Source organism: Pyrus communis, chromosome 10 (genome assembly GCF_041283825.1).
Source record: "Pyrus communis isolate YQ-2024b chromosome 10, ASM4128382v1, whole genome shotgun sequence".
NCBI classification, from domain to species: domain Eukaryota; kingdom Viridiplantae; phylum Streptophyta; class Magnoliopsida; order Rosales; family Rosaceae; genus Pyrus; species Pyrus communis.
The window spans coordinates 33,247,490-33,268,568 of record NC_142574.1 but is presented as its reverse complement, the minus strand read 5'-3'; the positions used below and the strand labels follow the sequence as shown (position 1 = coordinate 33,268,568).

The 21,079-nt window shown below is 34.9% G+C and overlaps 1 protein-coding gene and 1 pseudogene across 50 annotated transcripts; both read left to right on the top strand.

Annotated features, from left to right (window-relative positions):
• Nucleotides 1–3,199: 3,199 nt before the first annotated feature.
• On the top strand, nucleotides 3,200–6,844 carry LOC137728649 (pentatricopeptide repeat-containing protein At4g16390, chloroplastic pseudogene; annotated as a pseudogene).
• Nucleotides 6,845–10,776: 3,932 nt separating this feature from the next.
• Nucleotides 10,777–20,427, top strand: LOC137729488 (uncharacterized). 50 transcript variants are annotated; one of them, XM_088677192.1, is made up of 19 exons: nucleotides 10,777–11,100; nucleotides 11,301–11,359; nucleotides 11,958–12,040; nucleotides 12,406–12,457; nucleotides 12,566–12,660; nucleotides 12,801–12,851; nucleotides 13,450–13,633; nucleotides 13,756–13,831; nucleotides 13,918–13,994; nucleotides 14,585–14,673; nucleotides 15,199–15,244; nucleotides 16,585–16,639; nucleotides 17,427–17,709; nucleotides 17,847–17,900; nucleotides 19,173–19,267; nucleotides 19,379–19,605; nucleotides 19,721–19,782; nucleotides 19,917–20,073; nucleotides 20,264–20,427. In XM_088677192.1, exons 3-7 carry the CDS (start codon nucleotides 12,032–12,034, stop codon nucleotides 13,564–13,566), a joined length of 324 nt encoding a protein of 107 aa, XP_088533318.1. In that variant the 5' UTR covers nucleotides 10,777–11,100; nucleotides 11,301–11,359; nucleotides 11,958–12,031; the 3' UTR covers nucleotides 13,567–13,633; nucleotides 13,756–13,831; nucleotides 13,918–13,994; nucleotides 14,585–14,673; nucleotides 15,199–15,244; nucleotides 16,585–16,639; nucleotides 17,427–17,709; nucleotides 17,847–17,900; nucleotides 19,173–19,267; nucleotides 19,379–19,605; nucleotides 19,721–19,782; nucleotides 19,917–20,073; nucleotides 20,264–20,427. The 50 variants fall into 50 exon arrangements, 37 of the variants coding, with proteins under 37 accessions (XP_088533318.1, XP_088533317.1, XP_088533304.1 ...); XM_088677178.1 differs by having other exon boundaries at nucleotides 10,792–11,095; nucleotides 11,301–11,345; nucleotides 12,566–12,650; XM_088677171.1 differs by adding an exon at nucleotides 11,561–11,622 and having other exon boundaries at nucleotides 10,792–11,095; nucleotides 11,301–11,345; nucleotides 12,406–12,507; ... (1 more) ...; nucleotides 16,594–16,639; nucleotides 19,379–19,782.
• The last annotated feature ends 652 nt before the right edge of the window (nucleotides 20,428–21,079 follow it).

Genomic DNA, 21,079 nt, shown 5'->3' with positions numbered 1-21,079 from the left:
TGTACAGTTTAAGGGTACACAAAATCTCTCATCCTATCTAAAACAACGTTCCCAACACTAAATAATTTTGGCACACATACACACACATGTACAATTTTACCCGTTGCTAACGTACTTTAACTAAGCGTAACTTCTCCGTTACAAATCCAATTCGGGTCTAACTCGCACTCATGCATTCGTAACGAGTACTATTTAACTACAATAATAAGAAAAATAAATTAAAAGCTGAATAACAACGTCCACGTCAGGTTCCACTTTGCCAACAAGGCATAATTGTCATTTTACATACTCGGGAAGGAAATTACATGGAAAATTAGGGACGAGTCATCACAAGGACCGGGAAACTCTAATCCTAATTTTGTCCTCCCTTGAATTTAAGAGCGAAAATTGATGTATTTGTACTCTCTGTTTTTCGGAATTCGGTATATTGTCGCAATTGGGGTTTATAATGTTTATCAAGAAATTTGATCTAAGATTTTGAATTTTGTTACAGCTCTATAATTTGTGGAGTTATTCTTAGTTTTATCAAGAAACTTGATCTGGGTATCATAAATTTTGTGAAATAAGCTTTTAGATTTTGATATTATGGAATTTTTTGGTATGTTAAGTATTAGAACTGACTGTTAGTGCTCATTTCTTAAAATCTACTTTAAAAGCACTGTAATATGTGCTATTACCCAATACATAAATAACATTGTATTATGCATCTTCGACAGAGATGATTTGCTGTGTAGATTCAATAAATGAGAAGAGGGCTTTTCTTCCTTGAGAGAATACAACGATTACTTGGAGGAAGTGGAGGACATGAGTAAGTTTTCAGCTTAGCTGTTGCCTATACACTCATTTCTTTGTCAAAAGTTAGTCTGACAAAGAGCAAAATCATTTTGTAGCATTTGACTTCATCGAAGGAATAGATGTTCCTGCTATTGAATCAAAAATTGCAAAGTACCATGACGAAAATGCCAGCAAATAATGATTAAACAAGCTCATAAGGTACCTCAAAATAAGATCACCATGTTTTTACCCTTTCTTATTTTTGTTCCTAACCTTCTGATTTTGTATAATGGGAAAAGAAGATCCTAATGCCGGCAAAGTGGCAATATTGAACTCTTAAATATTTTTTGCTTAGTTTAAGTCATAGTTAAAAAAGGACATAGTAGGGGAGGTGGCAACGACAACAATGGCGGGATAGTGGCAGTCATAGCAACAACAATGGTGGGGATTTTTGCTCACTTAATCTAATTTTTCATTAATAAACATGCATGAAAAACTGTTCTAAGCATTTGTCAGATGTTCATCCACACATTCCATGATATCATTTTTGTTTTCTCAGTTATTCCCAACTGTGGTCTCGCATAGTTAAGAATGACATTCTCACAGGTAATAATCTAGATATCCATGAAAAATATGCACCAATATACAATATGTATTTATCAAAAATTTCTACGAGTTATAATATTCTCACAACGCTAATTGTCAGATTGCAATACGTTTTGGGATACATTATTGCAGCACCAACCTTTGGAAGGAAAAATGGTGGCCAATGAAAAAATTGAGACAAATGTGAATTTTATATTGAAAATATCAGGTACAAATGCTGATAAAGCACCTATAAAATTTCAAATTGTTACACCTCTTATTAAAGTATTTTATTTATTTCATATATGGTGATCCCCGAAAGAGGATATTAGAATCACATTGTGAGGTGACATTGCACGTGTTGAAGTGGGTGTTATTTCTATATTGTTAGGAAGATTTTGGGGAGGTGAGTCAGCGGCTTCTTCCCATTTTTATTTTTTGCTGAAGAGCGACAAAGCAAGAGCCAGTTTAGGAAATTAGGCCTTCTCAATGTTTCTGTGTCTTTTTTCTTCTTTTTTTTTTTTTTTTTTTTTTTTGTGTAAAAACGAATTCAAGTTTTAGATAGGATTTAATGCATGCTCAAGATCAGGATTTGAGAAATTTTGGAAATTCATGGTTGGATTGTCAATTGGTGTTAGGAATCTGGGTGTTCTGAAAATTAAGGTTAGGATTAGGAGTGGTGCTAAAGCACATTTTATATCATTGCATAAAACTTAGTTTGTATATTTGAATTTCATTGTTTTTTAATGCATTTATATGTTATGTTATGAGTTTTCTAAACATTGTTTTTTAATTCATTTATATGTTATGTTATGATTTTTCTATAATAAGCACATTTTATATCATTGCATAAAACTTAGTTTGTATATTTGAATTTCATTGTTTTTTAATTCATTTATATGTTATGTTATGATTTTTCTATAATCTGCATGCTGAAATACTTGGAGTTAGAATTAAGAAGGATTGAATGAAATATGGATTTTTTATTAGATTGGTATGGCTGACAAAGTTAAGAAGTCGCTTAAGATACAGTCTAGGGAATTTCTTTAACTGAACGTAGTTGTTTTCATGAGTTAGATAAGTTACGATGTAGTGCTTCTATATCAAGAAGTGATTTTATATGGATACATTGAGTGATGTGTGAAATGGTAAATGTAATTAATCCTTCAACAAAACAAACAATAAAAGGAGTACCCATTCCCATCTAGCCTTCTGTTTTCTGCTTGTCATACCTTTTCAATTTTGCTTATTTTTCATTAGTCATATGAAAGATAGTGCAATACCTTGGGACCAAAATATCTAACAAATTGAACTGGATATCTCTATTATAGAGAGTTTGTAAAAGTAATTTGGACATTATTAGTTTATATTAGTGTTTCACTTCTGTACATTCACTCTATTTTCTGTGTTGTATGGTTTTACATGAGAATTCCGTAGTGATAGCATGTTGCAATGGTGTAAATGCAACTTTGTATTTGGTTTGTGTTTAAAACGTAGTCCACTTGGTGAATGTTTTCTCTTTCTTTTCAACTTAGTGTTTTGAGTCGTGTTAGATTGTTAAAGAATTCAGCAAAAAGGCTTTCTAGATACAGCTTGATTTTTTTACTTCCAAGGTTCGTGCATGTTTCTCCATAATTTCATCAGTTAACTTTTTCTAGTTACATTTCCTTTTCTGTTCTAAATTGTTATGTTTTAGTGCTGCCTTTGTTATCAACTTTGAAATTTGAACACAATTTTCTGAAATATAATGTTTTTTTGGGAACTTTACATATTTCTGAATATGCACAGCATTTGTTAAGGTATTTTTCATTCTTTTCGTGTTGGTATCTTGAAACAGACAATGTGGTTATCTGAAATATTCAGTATTGCAGGGCGGCGCAGTAGCATTTGCAAAGGTTTTTTTTCCTTCCCATCTCCATATACATATGATGAATGCAATTAAGAAGTCTAATGTGTGGTCACATTTTATAGCAAATTTTCTGGAAATTTTCAACAGGCAAATTCATTTGATCTTTATACTGAACGATGGGGTGACATTATTAAGAATTGAAAAGTAACATTTCCTTGGTTGTTTTTCTTTTGTTGTTTTCTATTTCTTTCTCCTTGAAATGGTTGTTTTTCTTTTATTGTTTTCTGTTTCTTTCTTCTTCTTCTTCTTTTCCTGCCTGCCTTCTGTTATCTATGTGGTAATTGCAAATTGCAAACAAACTCTGCTGCTTCTTCAAAATTTGTATTAGTTTATAAAATATCCATAGAACACATACATAATGACTAAATTCTTTCTCATAAGCAGGTACCCGTATACATAGCAGAAATAACATCTAAGGATCTTAGGGGGACATTTACTTAAGTAAATCCCGTGAACTCCACAGAAGCGAGTCCTTAATTTTCGTGTATATTTTATTTTTTGATGTCTACTAGGTGGTTTACATAGCTTTTAACCATTAGATCACCTAAGTTTATGTTTACAAATGTGTTGTTTCTCATTGTTGATAGAAATCCAATTTAAGGGCTGTTGGAAAGGTAGAGATAGAACTATAACTTATAGTTCCTTTAATTCCGTAGCAACGCGCATGCATCAATTTCTAGTATAACCTATATTCGTGTCAAATTTTCCAAACCGTAAGAATCTTAAAATTCTTATAGGACATTATGGAGATTTGGACGGTGGAGGTGATTTTATTCTTGATTTTCTATTAAGATGAGAATGCTTCTGAACACCGTACGTAACATCAGTTGTTGCATTTTCTACAAAATTTGTGAGCTAACACTCACAATTTTGTTATCGTTTGTGATTTCCTTATATTAAACTCATCTTTCCTACACTTCAGCTTTTGAACATTTGGACCTACAAAACGATGATAAAACTGCTATGAAAAAGCTTAATCATAACATTTTTCTTGATGCCATACAAAACAATGCCCATTTTAATCAACTTTTTATCTGATCGTAAAGCTCTTGGAAATTCAAGTTGAGCTTCGAACATCTTCCGAACGCGGAAAATCACTTCCAGGTCCGATACAAGTTCAAAAAGATATTTGTCGGCGCTGTAGGCGGACAAATTTGCCCCTGTGAAATATTAGAAGGTACGTTATACACATAAGGCAAACATAGTAATTAACCTCCTCCTATACCCCGGGATACAAAGCAAAAGCAAAGCACCTTTCATAATCCCCCACAGGGTGAGGAAAGTGGCTTGTCACTTGTGTCCTTCACCCTCTTTTCTTTTCCGCAACCCCCAAACTCCCTCCCGCTCTCTCCCTTCTTCTTCTTCCCCGACTGATTTCCGACTCCTGAGCCTTGCAATTAACACCCACAGAGTCAGTTTTCCTTCACTGCAATTTCAGTCAAGAACCTCTCTGCAAATACAACATGTTTCTTTGCAAGACCCAGTTGCAGAAGAAGCCCAGAACTCCAAAGCTCCAGAAATTGGAAATATTCAGAGCCCAGATCGAGGGTCTTTGTCGAAAAGCTATATCTGGGTCAATCCCAGCAGCCCCAGAGCTTCACAGCTGCGGCACAAGTCCTACGATTCCAGGTAAGCTTCTTTGGTGAAAGTAGCTGAGTATTTGAACTCTTGCACTCCGATTGAAAGTGATATTTTCGAAGCTTTAAAAGGTCGAGGGGATAATATTTTGGAACAAAACGCTGTGGCGGTTCTGAATAGCATGAACAATCCGGAAAATGCTTTGCTTGCGCTTAACTACTTTCAGCAGAGGTTGAAACCGAAGCGGGAGGTGATTTTGGATAATGTGACTTTGAAAGTGTGTAGGAAGGGTAAGGATATGGAGAGAGCAGAGAAGCTGTTCGACGAAATACTCCAGAGAGGTGTTAACCCCGATAATGTTACCTTTTCGACTATGATTAGTTGCTGTGGGATGTGTTCGTTGCTTGATAAGGCTGTGGAGTGGTTTGAGAAGATGCCCGGTTTTGGGTGTAATCCGGATGATTTTACCTATTCGGCTATGATTGACGCCTATGGACGTGCGGAGGTTGAAATGGCTTTCAGTTTGTATGACCGGGCCAGGACTGAGTAGTGGCGCATTGATCCAGTGACGTTTTCTACGTTGATCAAAATTCACGGGCAATCGGGGAATTTTGATGGGTGCTTGAATGTTTATGAGGAACTGAAAGCTATAGGGGCTAGGCCAAACTTGGTTATTTATAACACTTTGTTGGATGCTATGGGAAGAGCTAGGAGGCCTTGGCAGGCCAAGAAAATTTACCGAGAGATCATAAGCAAGGAGCTTTCACCAAATTGGGTAACCTATGCAACTCTTTTAAGGGCCTATGGTAGAGCTCGTTACTGTGATGATGCTCTTAATGTTTATAAAGAGATGAAGGAAAAGGGATTGGAGTTAAATGTAATTCTCTATAACACCCTTTTAGCTATGTGTGCTGATGTTGGTTACACTGACGAAGCTGTTGAGATTTTTGAAGAAATGAAGAGTTTTCTGAAACACTGAAGCCTGACGGTTGGACCTTTTCGTCCATGATTACCGGATATTCCTGTAGTGTGGAAAGTCATAGAGGCAGAAGCAACATTGAATGAGATGTTAGAAGCTGGTTTGGAGCCAAACATCTTTATTTTGACATCACTCATCCAATGCTACGGTAAGGCAAAACGCACTGATGACGTTGTCAAGATATTCAATCAACTCCTAGAATTGGGTATAACACCAGATGAATGTTTCTGTGGTTGTCTCCTGAATGTGATGACTCAAACACCAAAGGAAGAACTTTGCAAGCTTGTGAATTGCATTGAGAGGGCTGATGAAAAACTAGGGTATGTGGTAAGACTTCTAGTGGAGAAGCAGGAAAGTAGTGAAAACTTCAAGAACGAAGCATCACTACTTTTTAACTCGATTGGTTCAGATGTAAAGAAGGCTTACTGCAATTGCCTGATTGATCTTTGTGTGAACCTCAATCTCTTGGAGAGAGCCTGTGAGCTACTAGACTTGGGGATCACACTTCAGATATATATAGGCTTACAATCAAGTTCTCAGACCTAGTGGTCTTTGTATCTCAAGGGCCTCTCTCTTGGGGTCGCTCCAACTGCATTACATGTTTGGATCAATGACCTATCTCGGGTATTGGAATCTGGTGAGGAGCTTTTGCCGTTGCTTGGAATTAATACTGGACATGGGAAACATAAGTATTCAGAGAAAGGTCTGGCGAGTGTATTTGAGTCGCATTTGAAGGAATTGAATGCTCCATTCCATGAGGCCTCAGACAAGGCTGGCTGGTTTTTGACAACAAAAGTTGCAGTCAAGTCATGGTTAGAGTCTAAAAGTTCATCTGAGTTAGTTACTGCTTAGATGTTGGGCTGTTTAGTTTACTGACAAAGCTCATCACACTGAAAATGTAATGTGAAACTGGTATTTGCTGCTTCTCAGTTCTCTATTTATATGTTTTTGGAATTCTCTCTGGGCGTAGAGAACAGTTTTGTACCATTAGAATTCAACTATGAAATCTTCTTTCATTAGTCTTACGAAGTTAGTGAAGTTCTTAGAAATCTTGCATCGTACTCAGTAGTAATGCGCTTGAAAGAGAAGGGACCCGCCCCATTTTTCCTATTGTCCCTCTCTCTCTCTCTCTCTCTCTCTCTCTCTCTCTCTCTCTCTTTAAAAATTAATACTGAAACAAGAAAGATATATAAACATTAGATAATACATGTTTCGCATTTTTAGATGCAAATGTTCTAATTGAGTTTAGATTATCTCTCTCTCTCTCTCTCTCTCTCTCTCTTTAAAAATTAATACTGAAACAAGAAAGATATATAAACATTAGATAATACATGTTTCGCATTTTTAGATGCAAATGTTCTAATTGAGTTTACATAATCTAAATTGTTATTAGATTAGGCTTTCTAATTATATTTGGAAAAACAATACTTGTTTGGGGAGTCTTCATCATGTTTCGAACAAGAGATGGTAACCAAATAAATGCCTTCTTTTCCACTACGCCACCAAGTTTTTTGTGTTATCCATCTTACTTTAAAAGTATTTATATACTAATACATACATATAAAAAAAATTGGACGCCCTTATAAGTCGGGGGCATTAGGTGATCACCTTACCCAGCTACCCTTAGGGCCGGCCTTGACCATCATAGACTGAAGTGACCTTAGATGCTTACTTTATGAGGCTTATTTCCGTTATCATAATTCTCGAGATACATGACACGTTATTTGTTTGTGATAGAATCATGTAGACATTTCTCTGCTCAAGGGGACCAATATATGGGACACAACAACACCATTCAAATTTTAACGGGATCAAAATGTAAAGAACCTCACTCTTTACGTTTCTTTACTCAACGGGACGAGAAATCTATTAAAAGTCGAATATAAACGTTTACATCTCTTCTACAAATGAGATAGATGAGCAGGAATATGTTAACTTTCATGTGTTATGTATAGACACCGCTAATTAATCCCTTGTACAGTGCACTAAGACAATAAAATATGGTTATTGTCTTTAGTTGCATGGTTTTATCATTTTCTGAGCCAGGAAGCTTTTCAAAATGTATTTCTCAAAATGTCAATTTCCCAAAGGGTTTTGTGCGCGTTAAGATTGAGGGATTTCCTAGGTGGGCGTGGGTGGGTGTGTACTGTATTCGTCTGGTGACGAAAAATCTCAAATTATATTATTTCTATACTAAAACCCAAATGCCGGTGTACTGTTCACGGACAGTGGAGTGGCGAAAATGCCCTCCGTTTGGTTTTAGAGCAAGCTTTTTTCTCTTTGTTGCACAGTTAAATGACGGCATTACCCTTCTAAGCCACGCGTGACTCCAGTTCATTTGCCCAGCCCACGTGTTGATCATCGTAGGCTGTTGCATTTCCCCTATATTCTATTAAGTATACAAGTTAGCAATACAGTTAGTAAGTTGGTTAGAGTAGTTAGGCTCTTCCTTATAAAAACAGTTGTGTAACCTTCATTCTATCAATGAATACAAAAGCATATTTCTCTCTCTAAATCTATCTCTCTGTAAAACTCTCTGTTGATCTTTCTTCTCTTTAGCTTTCTTCTTGATTTTCTTTCAATTTCCAAACATTACAATGTAGTTAACATGGTATCAGAGCCACCAAGGCTCACACCATGGATCTTGGTGGTCGATTCCTCTACTATCTTTCTTCATTACTTTCTTTCGTTTCCGCGTATTTCCTTATTCCTAATACAAGTGCTCTTTCTTCCTTTCTTTCTATGTAAACTTCTCTGAGATTTCGCATAGGTTTTTTTTTTTTTTTTTTTGATTTCATCTGGTTTCACTGCAAATTTTGACTGGGGCTTCGAGCTCGAGCAAATTGGGTTGCTGAAGAAAGATTTTCCTGAAGTCGGTTCTGGGTTTCAACCAGAAGCAGCTCACCATGTTGGGTGTGGCCAACGATATCGGCGAGAACTTCTAGTTCACCGTCACCGGATCCAGAATCTGAAAAGCCTTCAAGCACCAAGAAATCGAAGGACAGACTGTGGAGCGAAACCCTTCGACTTTGGCCAATGAGACCAGAGAAGTTCTCGAATCGATGGCGAAAAACATGTGTAGTCTGAGCAGGGTATTGGCTCTTCTGGGTTTGGCCCAACTCGGCGTCGGAGCTTGGATTTCATACATCACTAAATCGACCCCAATGCCGGAGGTTTCAGTTCAAAGCATTTTGGCTTTCGGGTTGCCCTTTACGCTGGCGTTCATGTTGAGGCAGAGTTTGAAGCCAATCTACTTCTTTAAGAAGATGGAGGAGCAAGGCAGGCTGCAGATTCTGACTCTCACCCTTCAGGTTGCTAAGAATTTGAATGTGTTCTTCGTTCGTGTTCGCGGCGTTTCGTTCTTGTGCATTGCTGGCTTGTCAGTCGGAGTGTTGTTCGCTGCGCTTACGAGATGAGTTTGGAATTCCCGTTCTTCCGTCGCTTGATTTGTAGTTGATTGGTTCTTGGTGGAGTTTCTTGGTTCTAGAATTATGGGGTTTCAGTAAAGTACAGGTCTGTGCATTCTACCTGTTTGTTGATTTGTGTCAGTGAGAATTTCTTTATGTTTGATGAATTCCAAGGCCGATTGTCATTGTCAACTAGTTTGCTCGTCGGTTTCTTGAAGAATTGTTAATTGTGGAGGCTTAAAGATTTGGTTTTGGTTCAATTTCTGGTAGTCTGGTCGCGGGCAGCGAGAAGAGTACACGTACAGTTCGGGTCAAGGTGGGATTGGAAAACCCAGTCGTTGATTTGCCGAAATCGATTGAACAAACGGTCCCGAGCAATGAGAAGGCAATCACTGTCCCTGTTGAGGTAGGATTGGGGAATCTAGTTGTTAATGCTGCGAATATTGAAGCCATAGTTCCGAGCAAGAAGAGCAAGAGAAAGAAGAGCAAAACCACAGTCCCGGGATTGGAAAATCCAGTTGCTGATGCGCCAGAAGCAGAGCAGACGGGACTGATTCCGAAGCCTGAGTCGATAGTTCCAGTAACTGTAATTCCCGCATATCTCGCACTTGAATTCCTGACCAAGACCATGAAGCTTATCCAGCCAGTAGGGAATGGGCTTTCCAACCCATTGGCAATTTCAGTGGATTGTAAATCTGCTTCTTCATTCATCTTGGTGGTGCAGCTTTCCGAGAAGTTCTTTCTCTGCTTCACTGATAGTCTGCAAGGTTATTGGGTTTGATCTTTCTGCAACTCTTGATATATTTGAAAAAATGCGTGTGAATTCTTGCATTCTGGTATGTACACTTTTGTGGTTGTTCCGATTATGGTTTGTGTCAAAATTCAGAAATGTACTGTCTAAGAAGATTGTTCAGCAGCTAACTGAGGAATGGTGCAGTATTTTCCTTATTACAGCCTATAATGTCGAGTCTAACCAACTCAATTGTTAGCATGAATCTACAGTAAGTCCGGTTATACGTTGAAGTTTGATGAAGTTGTAAACGGTAAATCCCACGAAGGGTAATTCCGTGATGTAAGTAGGTAAATCCCACGAAGGGTAATCCTACATTGATGTTGATTTTCTGTTGTTGAAATTGTGAAGGCCGATGCCACTGTTAAGAGTAGTTGTATTTTGGTAAAATCCACAAAGGGCGATCCCGTGGTGCTATAGTTAAGGGCAATGCCACACTATAGTTTGTTATTTGTCTGTTTAAAGGCCGAAGCCAATGTTAAATGAAGTTGTTGACGGTAAATCCCACGAAGGGTAATCCCGCAAGAAGTTGTTATAACCGGCCTGAGGGTGTGTTACAATTTTATAAGAGGCTGTTCTTGGAAGATTGCAGATGGTTCCACATTGTGTTCAGTGATTGTAGATGTTCTTCCAATCTCAAACTGGGTTTCCCCAGTTGAGATTGAGGGGGGTATTAAGTATACAAGTTAGCAATACAGTTAGTAAGTTGGTTAGAATAGTTAGGCTCTTCCTTATAAAAACAGTTGTGTAACCTTCATTCTATCAATGAATACAAAAGCATATTTCTCTCTCTAAATCTATCTCTCTGTAAAACTCTCTGTTGATCTTTCTTCTCTTTAGCTTTCTTCTTGATTTTCTTTCAATTTCCAAACATTACTATGTAGTTAACATATTCTTCCCACTTTTACTTTTGCTTCCCATATTAGTCTCTGCATTTCTATCACTTGTAGACCTCACTTTCTTTCCCTTTCAAACCCTTGCTTCCGTTGGTCGCGAATTTCTGTTCTGTCGCTCTCAAATCCCGCTTTTTGTCGTTCTCGGCTCTTGGTTTGCTCAGAAAGCACCGAATCAGTGTAAGGTTGTTCAACTTTTCAGTTTTCTTTGGTTCAAAACTGCGGGTTAGATTTTGTTTCATATAAAAATATCAAAAGTTAAATCTTTGTTTGTGTGAATTTTTTAACCCAGATTGTGTTATGGGTTTTGTTCTTTGGCCTTTTTGAGATTTATGATTTGGTTTTTTTGGTTGATTCGTTTGTTTTGCTGGTTTCGTTTATACAGAGACAAGGACAACTTGGCCACTGCACCATTTCTCGGCACTTGAGGGTAAGATTTAGCTGGTGAGGTGGTGGATTGCAAAGCTGTAATGAGATCTTAGTTTTATTTTTAATCAACGAATTTGGAAGCATCTTTATATGTTTAGTTTGCTATCTTCTGTTTCGGTTGGATTTTAGGCACTGGAAATTATGAGTTATTTTGGGTATGGTTTCCTGCCTCTGCTGCTTCCTGATTCTGTCTCTGTTTGTTATTTGGTTTGCTAGAATTTGTGGTTTTGTCCGTAAATCTTGAAAAAAATTTGGGCTAAGCAGAGGAACCAATTCAGGTCTCAGTCATGCTCCCTTCAATTGTAGTTTTATACAATACAAAAGCATTATAATTTAGAAAAATGTTAGTCGCTGTTTGTTAGCAAACTCTATGAGTTGGACTCCTCCCTAAACAGACAGTGAACCGGCTTAATTTTTCATTAAAATCACAAGCTTTGATATCTGAGTCTACCATATTAGTATCATTCATTAGTTTTTAATCCCATTAATTATATTTTGAACATGCTTATTTTTCATACAACAATAGTTATAAACATGTGAATTCTTTTACATCTTAAAACATAAGAAACTGATCGGGTTTCTTATTTTCCAAGCCTGGTTTATTCTGCATCAGGTACACTTCTGGGCATCATTACGGGTGTCAATTTCTTTAGAACTCATGGATAAGTAGTTTTGCGATATCAGTTGATGGACTCGGTAAGTGAATTCAATTATAGTTTTCTTAGCTGAGTTGATATCTTATCCACTGCACTGTCCACCTTCTTTTCTTTTGAGAAGATTTGTTTTCTATTGAATTGATAGTAAAAATAACTGGGGAAGGAAATTGAGAAAGAAAAAAAAAACAGCTTTTCTTGGATATGTTTGTGGAGATTTTCTTTAGTATTTACTCCTTTTGGTATGTTGTGATTACACGCAAATACAGATTATATGTCAATATTGTGGGTTTATAACACATCGGTTTTGCAAAGCATCATTTTGCGTTGTGAATTCTGAATTCTGTGTTTAATTTGCCTTTTGTGTTTTGAATTTGAATTTGTAGTCTGATTATGATGTCAATGCAGACTGTCTACCATCAATCAGACACTAGACTATGCCTTCAATCAATTGAGAAAAGTCAGTTCATTTGCAGACTGCCTGGTTATGAGTTTACTTTTAACTATCTGGTAATTTGCAACCAAGTTTTCTTTTTCAACTTATGCTCGGTTTACTATTCTTCTGTAGCTTATTTTTTCACAGATTCAGTCTTTAGTGGATGGCTGAGGAATTTCCACATGCAGCACTGTATCAAATTATCATTGATCATAGGGTATGGCATTGCAAGATCATCTTCTATTCACTTTGATCAAATTTTTATTGACTATTTTTTTATTTTTTATTCTTTATTTTTATAATTATGATTTATTTCTTATTTTGCCTCAAGTTTGGTTGACTTAAGCTTTGTTTATTATCTCTGCAGTACGAAGAAGGCCTTATTAGTGTAATGAGAGAGTCCAAAATCAACTGGACGGTAAGTGATCCATTCTTTTTGTTTTTTGTTTTTAATGCAATGTCCATACAGTGTAATTTTTACCATATGTTTGACCTTTGTTTTTAAATTAAAATCCACCAATTTGGTTGTGGTTTGTTCCATGATAATTGTATAAAGATGATCATGTTCTACATTACATAGTTTGGGAATTAGACTAAGCAATTTGATCAATCTGAGTAAATATATTTTAGCTTTTCTTATGTTTTAACTGTTAAGATAGAAAATTAATGGATCATTTACATAAAACCCACAAATTATGAGTGTTTTATTGCATATGCCCATATTGCTCCTAATTACTAATCAATCAGTATAATTTGTTTTTGGAAAACTAAGTTTAATCCTGGATGGGAGGTAGGTAGGGATTAATTTTGAGAATCGTTACCCTATGAGGATATTCACAGTTAATGGTGAAAGTTATTTTATTTTTCAAATTATCTCATGAATAAATCTGTTGAGGGAGATGATAGTTTTCTTAAAAATAGCATCAGAAGGGAAATTGGATATTGAATTTTTGGGTGGTTGTTTCTGCATTTGCATCTTTCTGATTTTTTCCTTTGCTGTGTGCTAACTCTGTTAGCGAAGTAACGTTTACAATTACTTTGGGCGGTTCTATACTAAACTGGAGGAAAAGATGCATGCAAAGGAGATGGAGAAGAATAATTTGCAAGCCAAGTATGAGATGATATTCCAATAGTGTGGAAGAAAAGAGCACCATGCCACAAAAGCCGGCTTTTCGTGGGAAGATTCGACAGGGACAATGTGTGAGAACCAAAGAATCTTTGCTTTGTTGTATCCTTTTTAGTTTGATTGATATCTGATTGATTCCGTAAACCCAAAAATGAAATCTAATTATTTCTATGTTTTGATGGGTGGAAATGGTCAGGATTTCAACTGCGTTGGAGCATAAGAGGAAGAGAGATGAGGTAGACCCGATATCGTGGTGTTCAGTAACTCAGCTGGTAAGTTTTGGCATTTGAAAATTTAGTTGTTTTTGTTGCTGGTTATATTTATTTGTCAAAGTAATGATTTTGGTTTCATGGTCAAGGTTTTATGAGTGTGACCATGATGGATCAAAAGCTAGGGATCTTGAATTGGCAATTGGAATTAAAGTCTTAATACATGGTAAGTTTTTATTTTTTTTAATTTTTTTTTATATTTCTGCTGCAAAGTTTTTTTGATTTTCTCATTTTTTTTATACACCAAATTCCATTTGAAAAGAGTACGTTGGTTAAATACAAGTTTTCCATACGAATTAGAGGACTTATGTAGTGCTGATGTGGGTATTTTGATCTTCCGTTATAGGAGTGAAGAAACCGGCTGGATTAATAATCATCTTATTTTGATCAAATTTTGCAGTATAGATGATATAAGAATCACAATTGCATATGGGAACTGAATCATCATGACATTGGAATTCAAGTTTCTGTTTCTATCAATGCAGGCTATTGCTAATCACCAAATTGATTATGTTTGTTGAAATTTTTGGAATAATATTTTTCTAAAGCCTGATTACTTAAACCTCTCTGAAAAAGAGTTGCACATGAAATCATTCACTTTACATGTACAATTACACTCAACTCAGCCAATAACTTTTAACAATCTTGCTGATTTTGACCATGCTATTTTATGGATCTGCCAATTGACTTTCTTCTTTACACTTCATCGTGGTTATCTCATACCAATTGTCTAACACTTGAATCTTTTGTATGCAGAAAATTTTTGGGCATTTTGTAGAAGTAATTGGAGCTACTGCAAAATTTTAACACTGACATGGATGGAGTGTATAGAAATTTAACGGAGAGTGAGTAAATTGTCTAATTAAAATAATTTAAGTGACAGTGATCATAAAGTTCAGTAGCAAATTGACAGAATAGTCTTTTGAATTGATTAACCATCTACTTAGAGATGCATTAACAAACATCTGCACGCACATGCATTTAGGTTGAAGCAAACTATGTTATCACATGATTGAAATCATCTATTTACATCGATAAACTTTTAATTAGCATTGATATGGGTATATAGACCCAACATCTTTAGCTATATGTTATAGTTTGATATAAAAATTGAATGTATCCGTTTTAAATTTTTCAACCATATGTTATTCAACTGATACCATAAACTACCATATTTTTTAAACTCTGTGGAAAGGAATTTACATGCAACATGATCAAAATGACTCTATAAACTGCTTATAAAATATCTTTTCAAATACATAAGCAAAAAGAGGGATGGTTCTCACCACGTCTTTACCATTGTCCCATTTTTTAGCTATTATAAAATCTATGAATTGCTAATGGGTTTACCTTTTTCATGGAATTTTCAGAATTTTGGGTCGTTGGAGGAAGAATTTGGCTGCTTGACATTTTGAGGTATATACTTTTGTTTTGATTTCTTCAGTTAGATAGTTAATTTACACCAATGCTTTTGTTTCTATTTGGGTTTTTGAAAGTTTAGGGATGTTGCCGAATCATGATAATATTATCCAAATAGAGGTTAAGTCAATTTGATAATATCATGATAATTGATGGTTATGAAACGTTAATATAATAAATTGATACTTTGGTTGGTCTAGAATGGTGGTTCACCCAAGACACTCATGATAATACGTGGAAATCCTATTGCATAAAGATAGAAAATCATATGAACATTCAGATAGTTGCTTTACAGGCAATATGATTGCCCTTCATTTTCAAGTTTTTTGAAGTTAAAAAAAAAAAAAAAAACTACATTGAGCAAGAAAAAGAATTTATATGACTATAATTGTTTGAAATCGATAAGTACGTAATTTATATTTTTATTTGAGCAATGGAGTTCTCAACTAAGTGATTCTTGACAGGGTCTTAGAAATATGATCAGTTTGTCAAGAGTTTGATAGAGAGCTCTTTTGTTTCTTTTTGCAACCACTGCAAGAGTGCAATTAAAATTTAATCAAAATACCTTCACATTCATAATCCCAAAAGTGACTTCATAAGATGAAATTAATTGACCTAATTATGTACGAACCTCCAATTAAATGAATGAAATATTCGATGTGGATTGAAACCAAAACCAAAACCAAAATGAAACAAACAACAGCAACGGCTGAAGTTTTTAAAAGTGTAATTTGGATTTATAAATAGATTCTGTTCAAATTTTGTTATTGTGATTTTGGAGAAACTCTTTTCTTTAATCTACTTATGATGTGGGATTTCAAAGTTGAAAACCATTTGCTTTCTATCTTTTGGAACAAATTAGCTTTGGTAGGTAACAGAACAGATAAATTTCTGGAGGATATAAAAATGTTTGCTTTGCTGAGATTGTTCTGTTTAAATTAATCAATTTTATAGTGCACTTTGAAACCTAAGTCATCGATCTGTTAGTTTCAATTTAAACACTTTTGGAAACTTAGAGATACATTTATTAGTTCAATTAGTTAATTCCTACTAAGATTCTTGCAAAACGCTTTTGTTATGCTGTAGTTAAAACACTTTTTAGGGTTGTAAATAGATTTTCACATGATGTAAATAAGATTGTTTTAATGATTTGGAGAATATGGGGAAAAGTCATTCCAAACTTAAAATTCAATGGTAGTTTATTGGTGTAAATTATGTTACTCTCATTAATTTTTCTCTCATTTTTTAGAGTGCCTAAATTTTGACTGTTGTTTAGCTTGGATAAAGCTCAAGGCTTATAACGAAGTTTGCTATTTATTTTGTTTGATGCATTCCAGTTTTTGCAGCTGACACAACTACATCACCTCCAAAGTTGCAGACAGGGATTGCAAGGTTTTTTCTATCCTTTGGTATTCATTGATTGAGTTCGTTTGCAGTTGAAAATGCTGTCTTAGTTAAGACTTAAGGAGAACATCATATTTACAAAATATACTCGAATGTGTTCATTGTTTCTGATGTTAATTGTTTTTTTTATTTTATCAAATTTAAAAACTCTGGTTCGTATTTTTTTAGTATTGTTTTAGCATTTTGGCCTAATGGGTTTGGTTGCATCTAATTGCAAACCCTTCATTTTCTCATGATTTAGTAATTCACCAAGTAATTATGTTTATACATACTCTAATTATTATTATTTTTTCTTTCCAACATGTGTTCATATAGCTGAAAATAAAAAATCAGCTGATTATATTAGATTAAACTTTGGTAGTCGATCAAACATAATTATTCCTGCAATTTGTAATCCCGCAGCAATGCGGGATAATAACACATATAGCTGAAAATAAAAAATCAGCTGATTATATTAGATTAAACTTTGGTAGTCGATCAAACATAATTATTCCTGCAATTTGTAATCCCGCAGCAATGCGGGATAATAACACATATAGCTGAAAATAAAAAATCAGCTGATTATATTAGATTAAACTTTGGTAGTCGATCAAACATAATTATTCCTGCAATTTGTAATCCCGCAGCAATGCGGGCATTATTATCTAGTATATACGAAATGCCTAACTTTCTATTTAATTCCCTTTGTGTCCTTTTTACTGTTCCTTCACCAGTGTTGTTCCAATTTTGCCCTTCAGTTGTTCTTTTAAGTCTTACTTTTTTGTCAATTACACAGTAAAATGACGGTTTTGACCCTGGATTGCCAATAGAAGTCTCCCGGCTCCTTCCTCAGAAACGAAATCCAAAAAGGAAAAACTGTGCTCTGCAATCCGTTCATCATATCGCTGGACCTTCCACTTCCAGTGCATCTTCATGGTTTTTCCATCCGTTCCCTCTTTCTCAAATTTCTGCTTCCGCCGTTCTCAAACTCGCCTCTCTCACTCTCAAGTGTTCAGTCTCTCTCGCTCTCAAACGTTGCCGATCCGTCGAAACCCATATTCCTTTCCTCAAAATCCAAGGTACGGACTTCATGCAGCACTAAGGTTTTGGGATTTTTTTTATATTTTAGTTTTGGATTCGTAATTTTTTGCTCGGTAGCTGAGAAAATGTGATTCCGTGTTTTAGTTTTGGTGTTTTTGTGATTTTGGGTTCGTAGGTTTTTCAAAATTTGGATGTTTGTTTGTAGGTTGCAAAACCCTCTGTTCTCAAGGTAAGTAATTTAAAATTCGGGGGTTATTCTATTGAAAGTTTCAATTTATAGTTTAGTTTAGTTTTTGGGATACTTTGGATGCGGTCCCTAATCCTTAACATTCTTTAATTAAAACCTTAATAGTATTCAAAGTTTGATCAAGGTCCCTTGACTTTGTACATCTCATTATATTACTATTAATATTTATATTTTTATAGTTTTGACATTAATTGTTTGATATTTTATGAGATTTATAATCCTATAAATTTAAAATCCCTCGTTATAATACTATTAGAAATGGTTACAATAAAAAAATTCAAACATTTTGATTGAATAAATGGATAAAAACTATGCAAAAATAAGAAATAATAAATGGCAAAAGAATGTATCCATAATGTTAAAAAATTGGTACATTTCACATATAACAAAGTGGTACATTAATAAAGAAGAATGGGTACATTATAAATAAATTAGGGTACAAATAAAAGATTAAAAATTATGAGTACAAATGAATTTTTAAAAATATAGGCGCTAAAAGAAATTAATACATGGGTACAAAATAAAACTAAAAAGAAAATACTACAAATTAAAAAAAAAATGTTGCAAATTAAAAGTGGGTACAAACTAAAAATATAAATATATGATACAAAGTTTAGGCATAAATATACCATATTTAATTTTTCTATCATTGATTAAATATACAATGTCATGTGACGGTATACACATGGGTACAAACACAAATAAAACTTTAAAAATATAGGCACAAAAAGAAACTAATATATGGGTACAAATTAAAAATGAAAAGAAAATTGGTACAAATTAAAAAATATTTGCATATTAAAAATAGGTACAAACTAAAAATGAAAATATATGATAAAAAATTTAGCCATGAATATAAATATACTAATTGTAACATTTTTAGCACTAAAGGAATATATTTTAAAAAATAAATATTTTATTATTCAAATAATTAATGATGTTATTAATACCCAAGGACCTTGATCAAAAATTCAAAATGAATAGGATTTTAATCAATGGAGTAAAAAAAAAAAGGATGTGAACCTAATTTTCCCTTAGTTTTTTTATAATCAGAGTTGAGTTGGTATTTTGTTTGTGTTTGATTATATTGAAATCGGAGTTTCAGAGGACTTCTGTTTGGGTTTGATATTTTCCCACGATGTATAAAATGAGGGAGGGCAAAGCATTTAACGCACCAGATTATATTGGCTGTTTTGTTATTTCATGCTACGTATTGTAATTGGGAGATTAATCTGTTAATTTGTGTTTATGTAGAAATTGGAAGAAGCAAAGAACATGTATGCTTTTAGCATCACCACCTACACTGGATTCCAATGAACTGTATCTGAAGAAACATCTGAAATTCAAAGGTATGCATAGTAGTCAGTTGCATTTGTGTTTTGCAGCTCATGGAATGCTTTTTGCAAGCTTAGATTCAGCTCATGAAAGTTCTTATAGCTGTGGTTGTGTTGTGGTTGCAGCTTATGGAATGATTTTAAAAAAATCAGGTCATAATCAGTTTGTACAGGAATACCAGGAAATCAGGGATTTGGATTAATCTCCCTGTTAACATGTGGCCAGTAACATGTCCAGGGCAAGCTTTGAATGCACCTGATGACTTGCCTAAGAATGTCACACGGACTTTGAATCAGGGCTCAATTCCCATGAGCATGGATTTTCATCCTTCACAGCAGACTCTGCTTCTTGGGTTGTATTTTTAAAGTAGCTCCTTATATTTATTTGTATACCTTCGGCTCTACAGTTTTTCCCTAGATGCTTGCTGCTTATGATTGACTGTTGATTGTTCTCTGTATATGCTTCAGTTGGTACCAATATGGGGGACATAGGGCTGTGGGAAGTTGGATCTAGGAAGATCCTCTGCATGGTAGTTAATAGATACTTTTCTATTTGAAAGTTCTTATTGTTGTGGTTGCTGTGTATTTACTTAGATTAATTATGAATTAGAGGTGGTTAAAAATTCGAAATTTTATTGATGCATGTTTTCTTCTGTCTTCCCAGATATCAATTTGTTGTCTGAGGAGAATAGCTGAATAGATCAGATAGTACATGAAGAAAATCAGTTTGGTAACGAAGAAGAAAGAAGAGTGAAGTAATGAGATATGAAGAGAACCTTGCCGCGAAGATTAAAATAGAGATTGTAGCGAGCAGAGTCTAGGTATGAAGAGTTTGAGTTACATAATTGTTAATGGCTTTGTACCTTTGTAATTTTGTAAACCATTCATACTATCTTAAAATTTAAATTATGAATCCTTATAATTGAAATGTCAATGATTCGAAGCTCATGACTGAATTATTACAGTTCTGTAAGATTTATTGATTACTTTTTCTCCAACTGTCTCTTGCAGTGGAGTCACCGCCACCAACAGCTACGGCTGCGCAGTTCGTATGCATGCAGATGCAGGAAGCAGGAAGCAGGCAGGAAAGTGAAATCAATTTTTAATGTATAGAATCAAATCAAGGGAGCGAAAGGACAACAAAACTATTATTATTAAATCATATTTCTTGATAAGCTGAGGTCACAAATATATATTAGCAAACGATAACAACTTTTTGTCGGTCAAATAACAAGACAATGCATGTGGTTCTTTTATAAAGTAAAAAAGATTAATTGAACCGGTATACGTAGTACGTACAACATATTTCTACGATTTTGAACCTTAAATTGATCGGCGCATATGCACGTTGTCTAAAGAATTCACCATTTTTTGTGTTGCCACAATCCCAGAAGCCAGTTGGCAACCACAAAATATGAATAAGTAGCTAGCTAGGCAACATGATACACCAGCACACTACTTTTGACCATTGTTAGGGTGTGTAGTGCACTACTTTCTAGTCTTGGAACCTCATTGCGCCAAAAAGATAATTAAGTAAACAACTAATTAATTTAAATATCGTTGCACCAAATATCCACTAATCTCATCCTCATTTCCATGTCGGTTGTATCACCACGAAACATATCAAGTCTTACGTACAAATGAATGAGCTGTGATGCACTTAAAAAATGGACCACTAAACCCTTAAACAAGAAGAAAAGATCAACCACTCTCGTGTGACTGAGCCAACCCACCTCGATGAAGTTGGGACATTTTGAACCTCAGCCACACTTTTGTCATCTGGAGCCCACGCTTTTTGAAATTTGATCGTCCATTCTCTCTCCAGTA

What these genes read in the sequence shown, in the direction of transcription:
- LOC137729488 (XM_088677168.1), top strand. Translation starts at nt 17,564, where the DNA reads ATGGTTTTTCCATCCGTTCCCTCTTTCTCAAATTTCTGCTTCCGCCGT. An exon ending in CAAAACCCTCTGTTCTCAAG is followed by an intron (nt 17,901 to 19,172) that starts GTAAGTAATTTA and finishes GTGTTTATGTAG; the next exon opens with AAATTGGAAGAAGCAAAGAA. An exon ending in GAAACATCTGAAATTCAAAG is followed by an intron (nt 19,268 to 19,378) that starts GTATGCATAGTA and finishes TTGTGGTTGCAG; the next exon opens with CTTATGGAATGATTTTAAAA.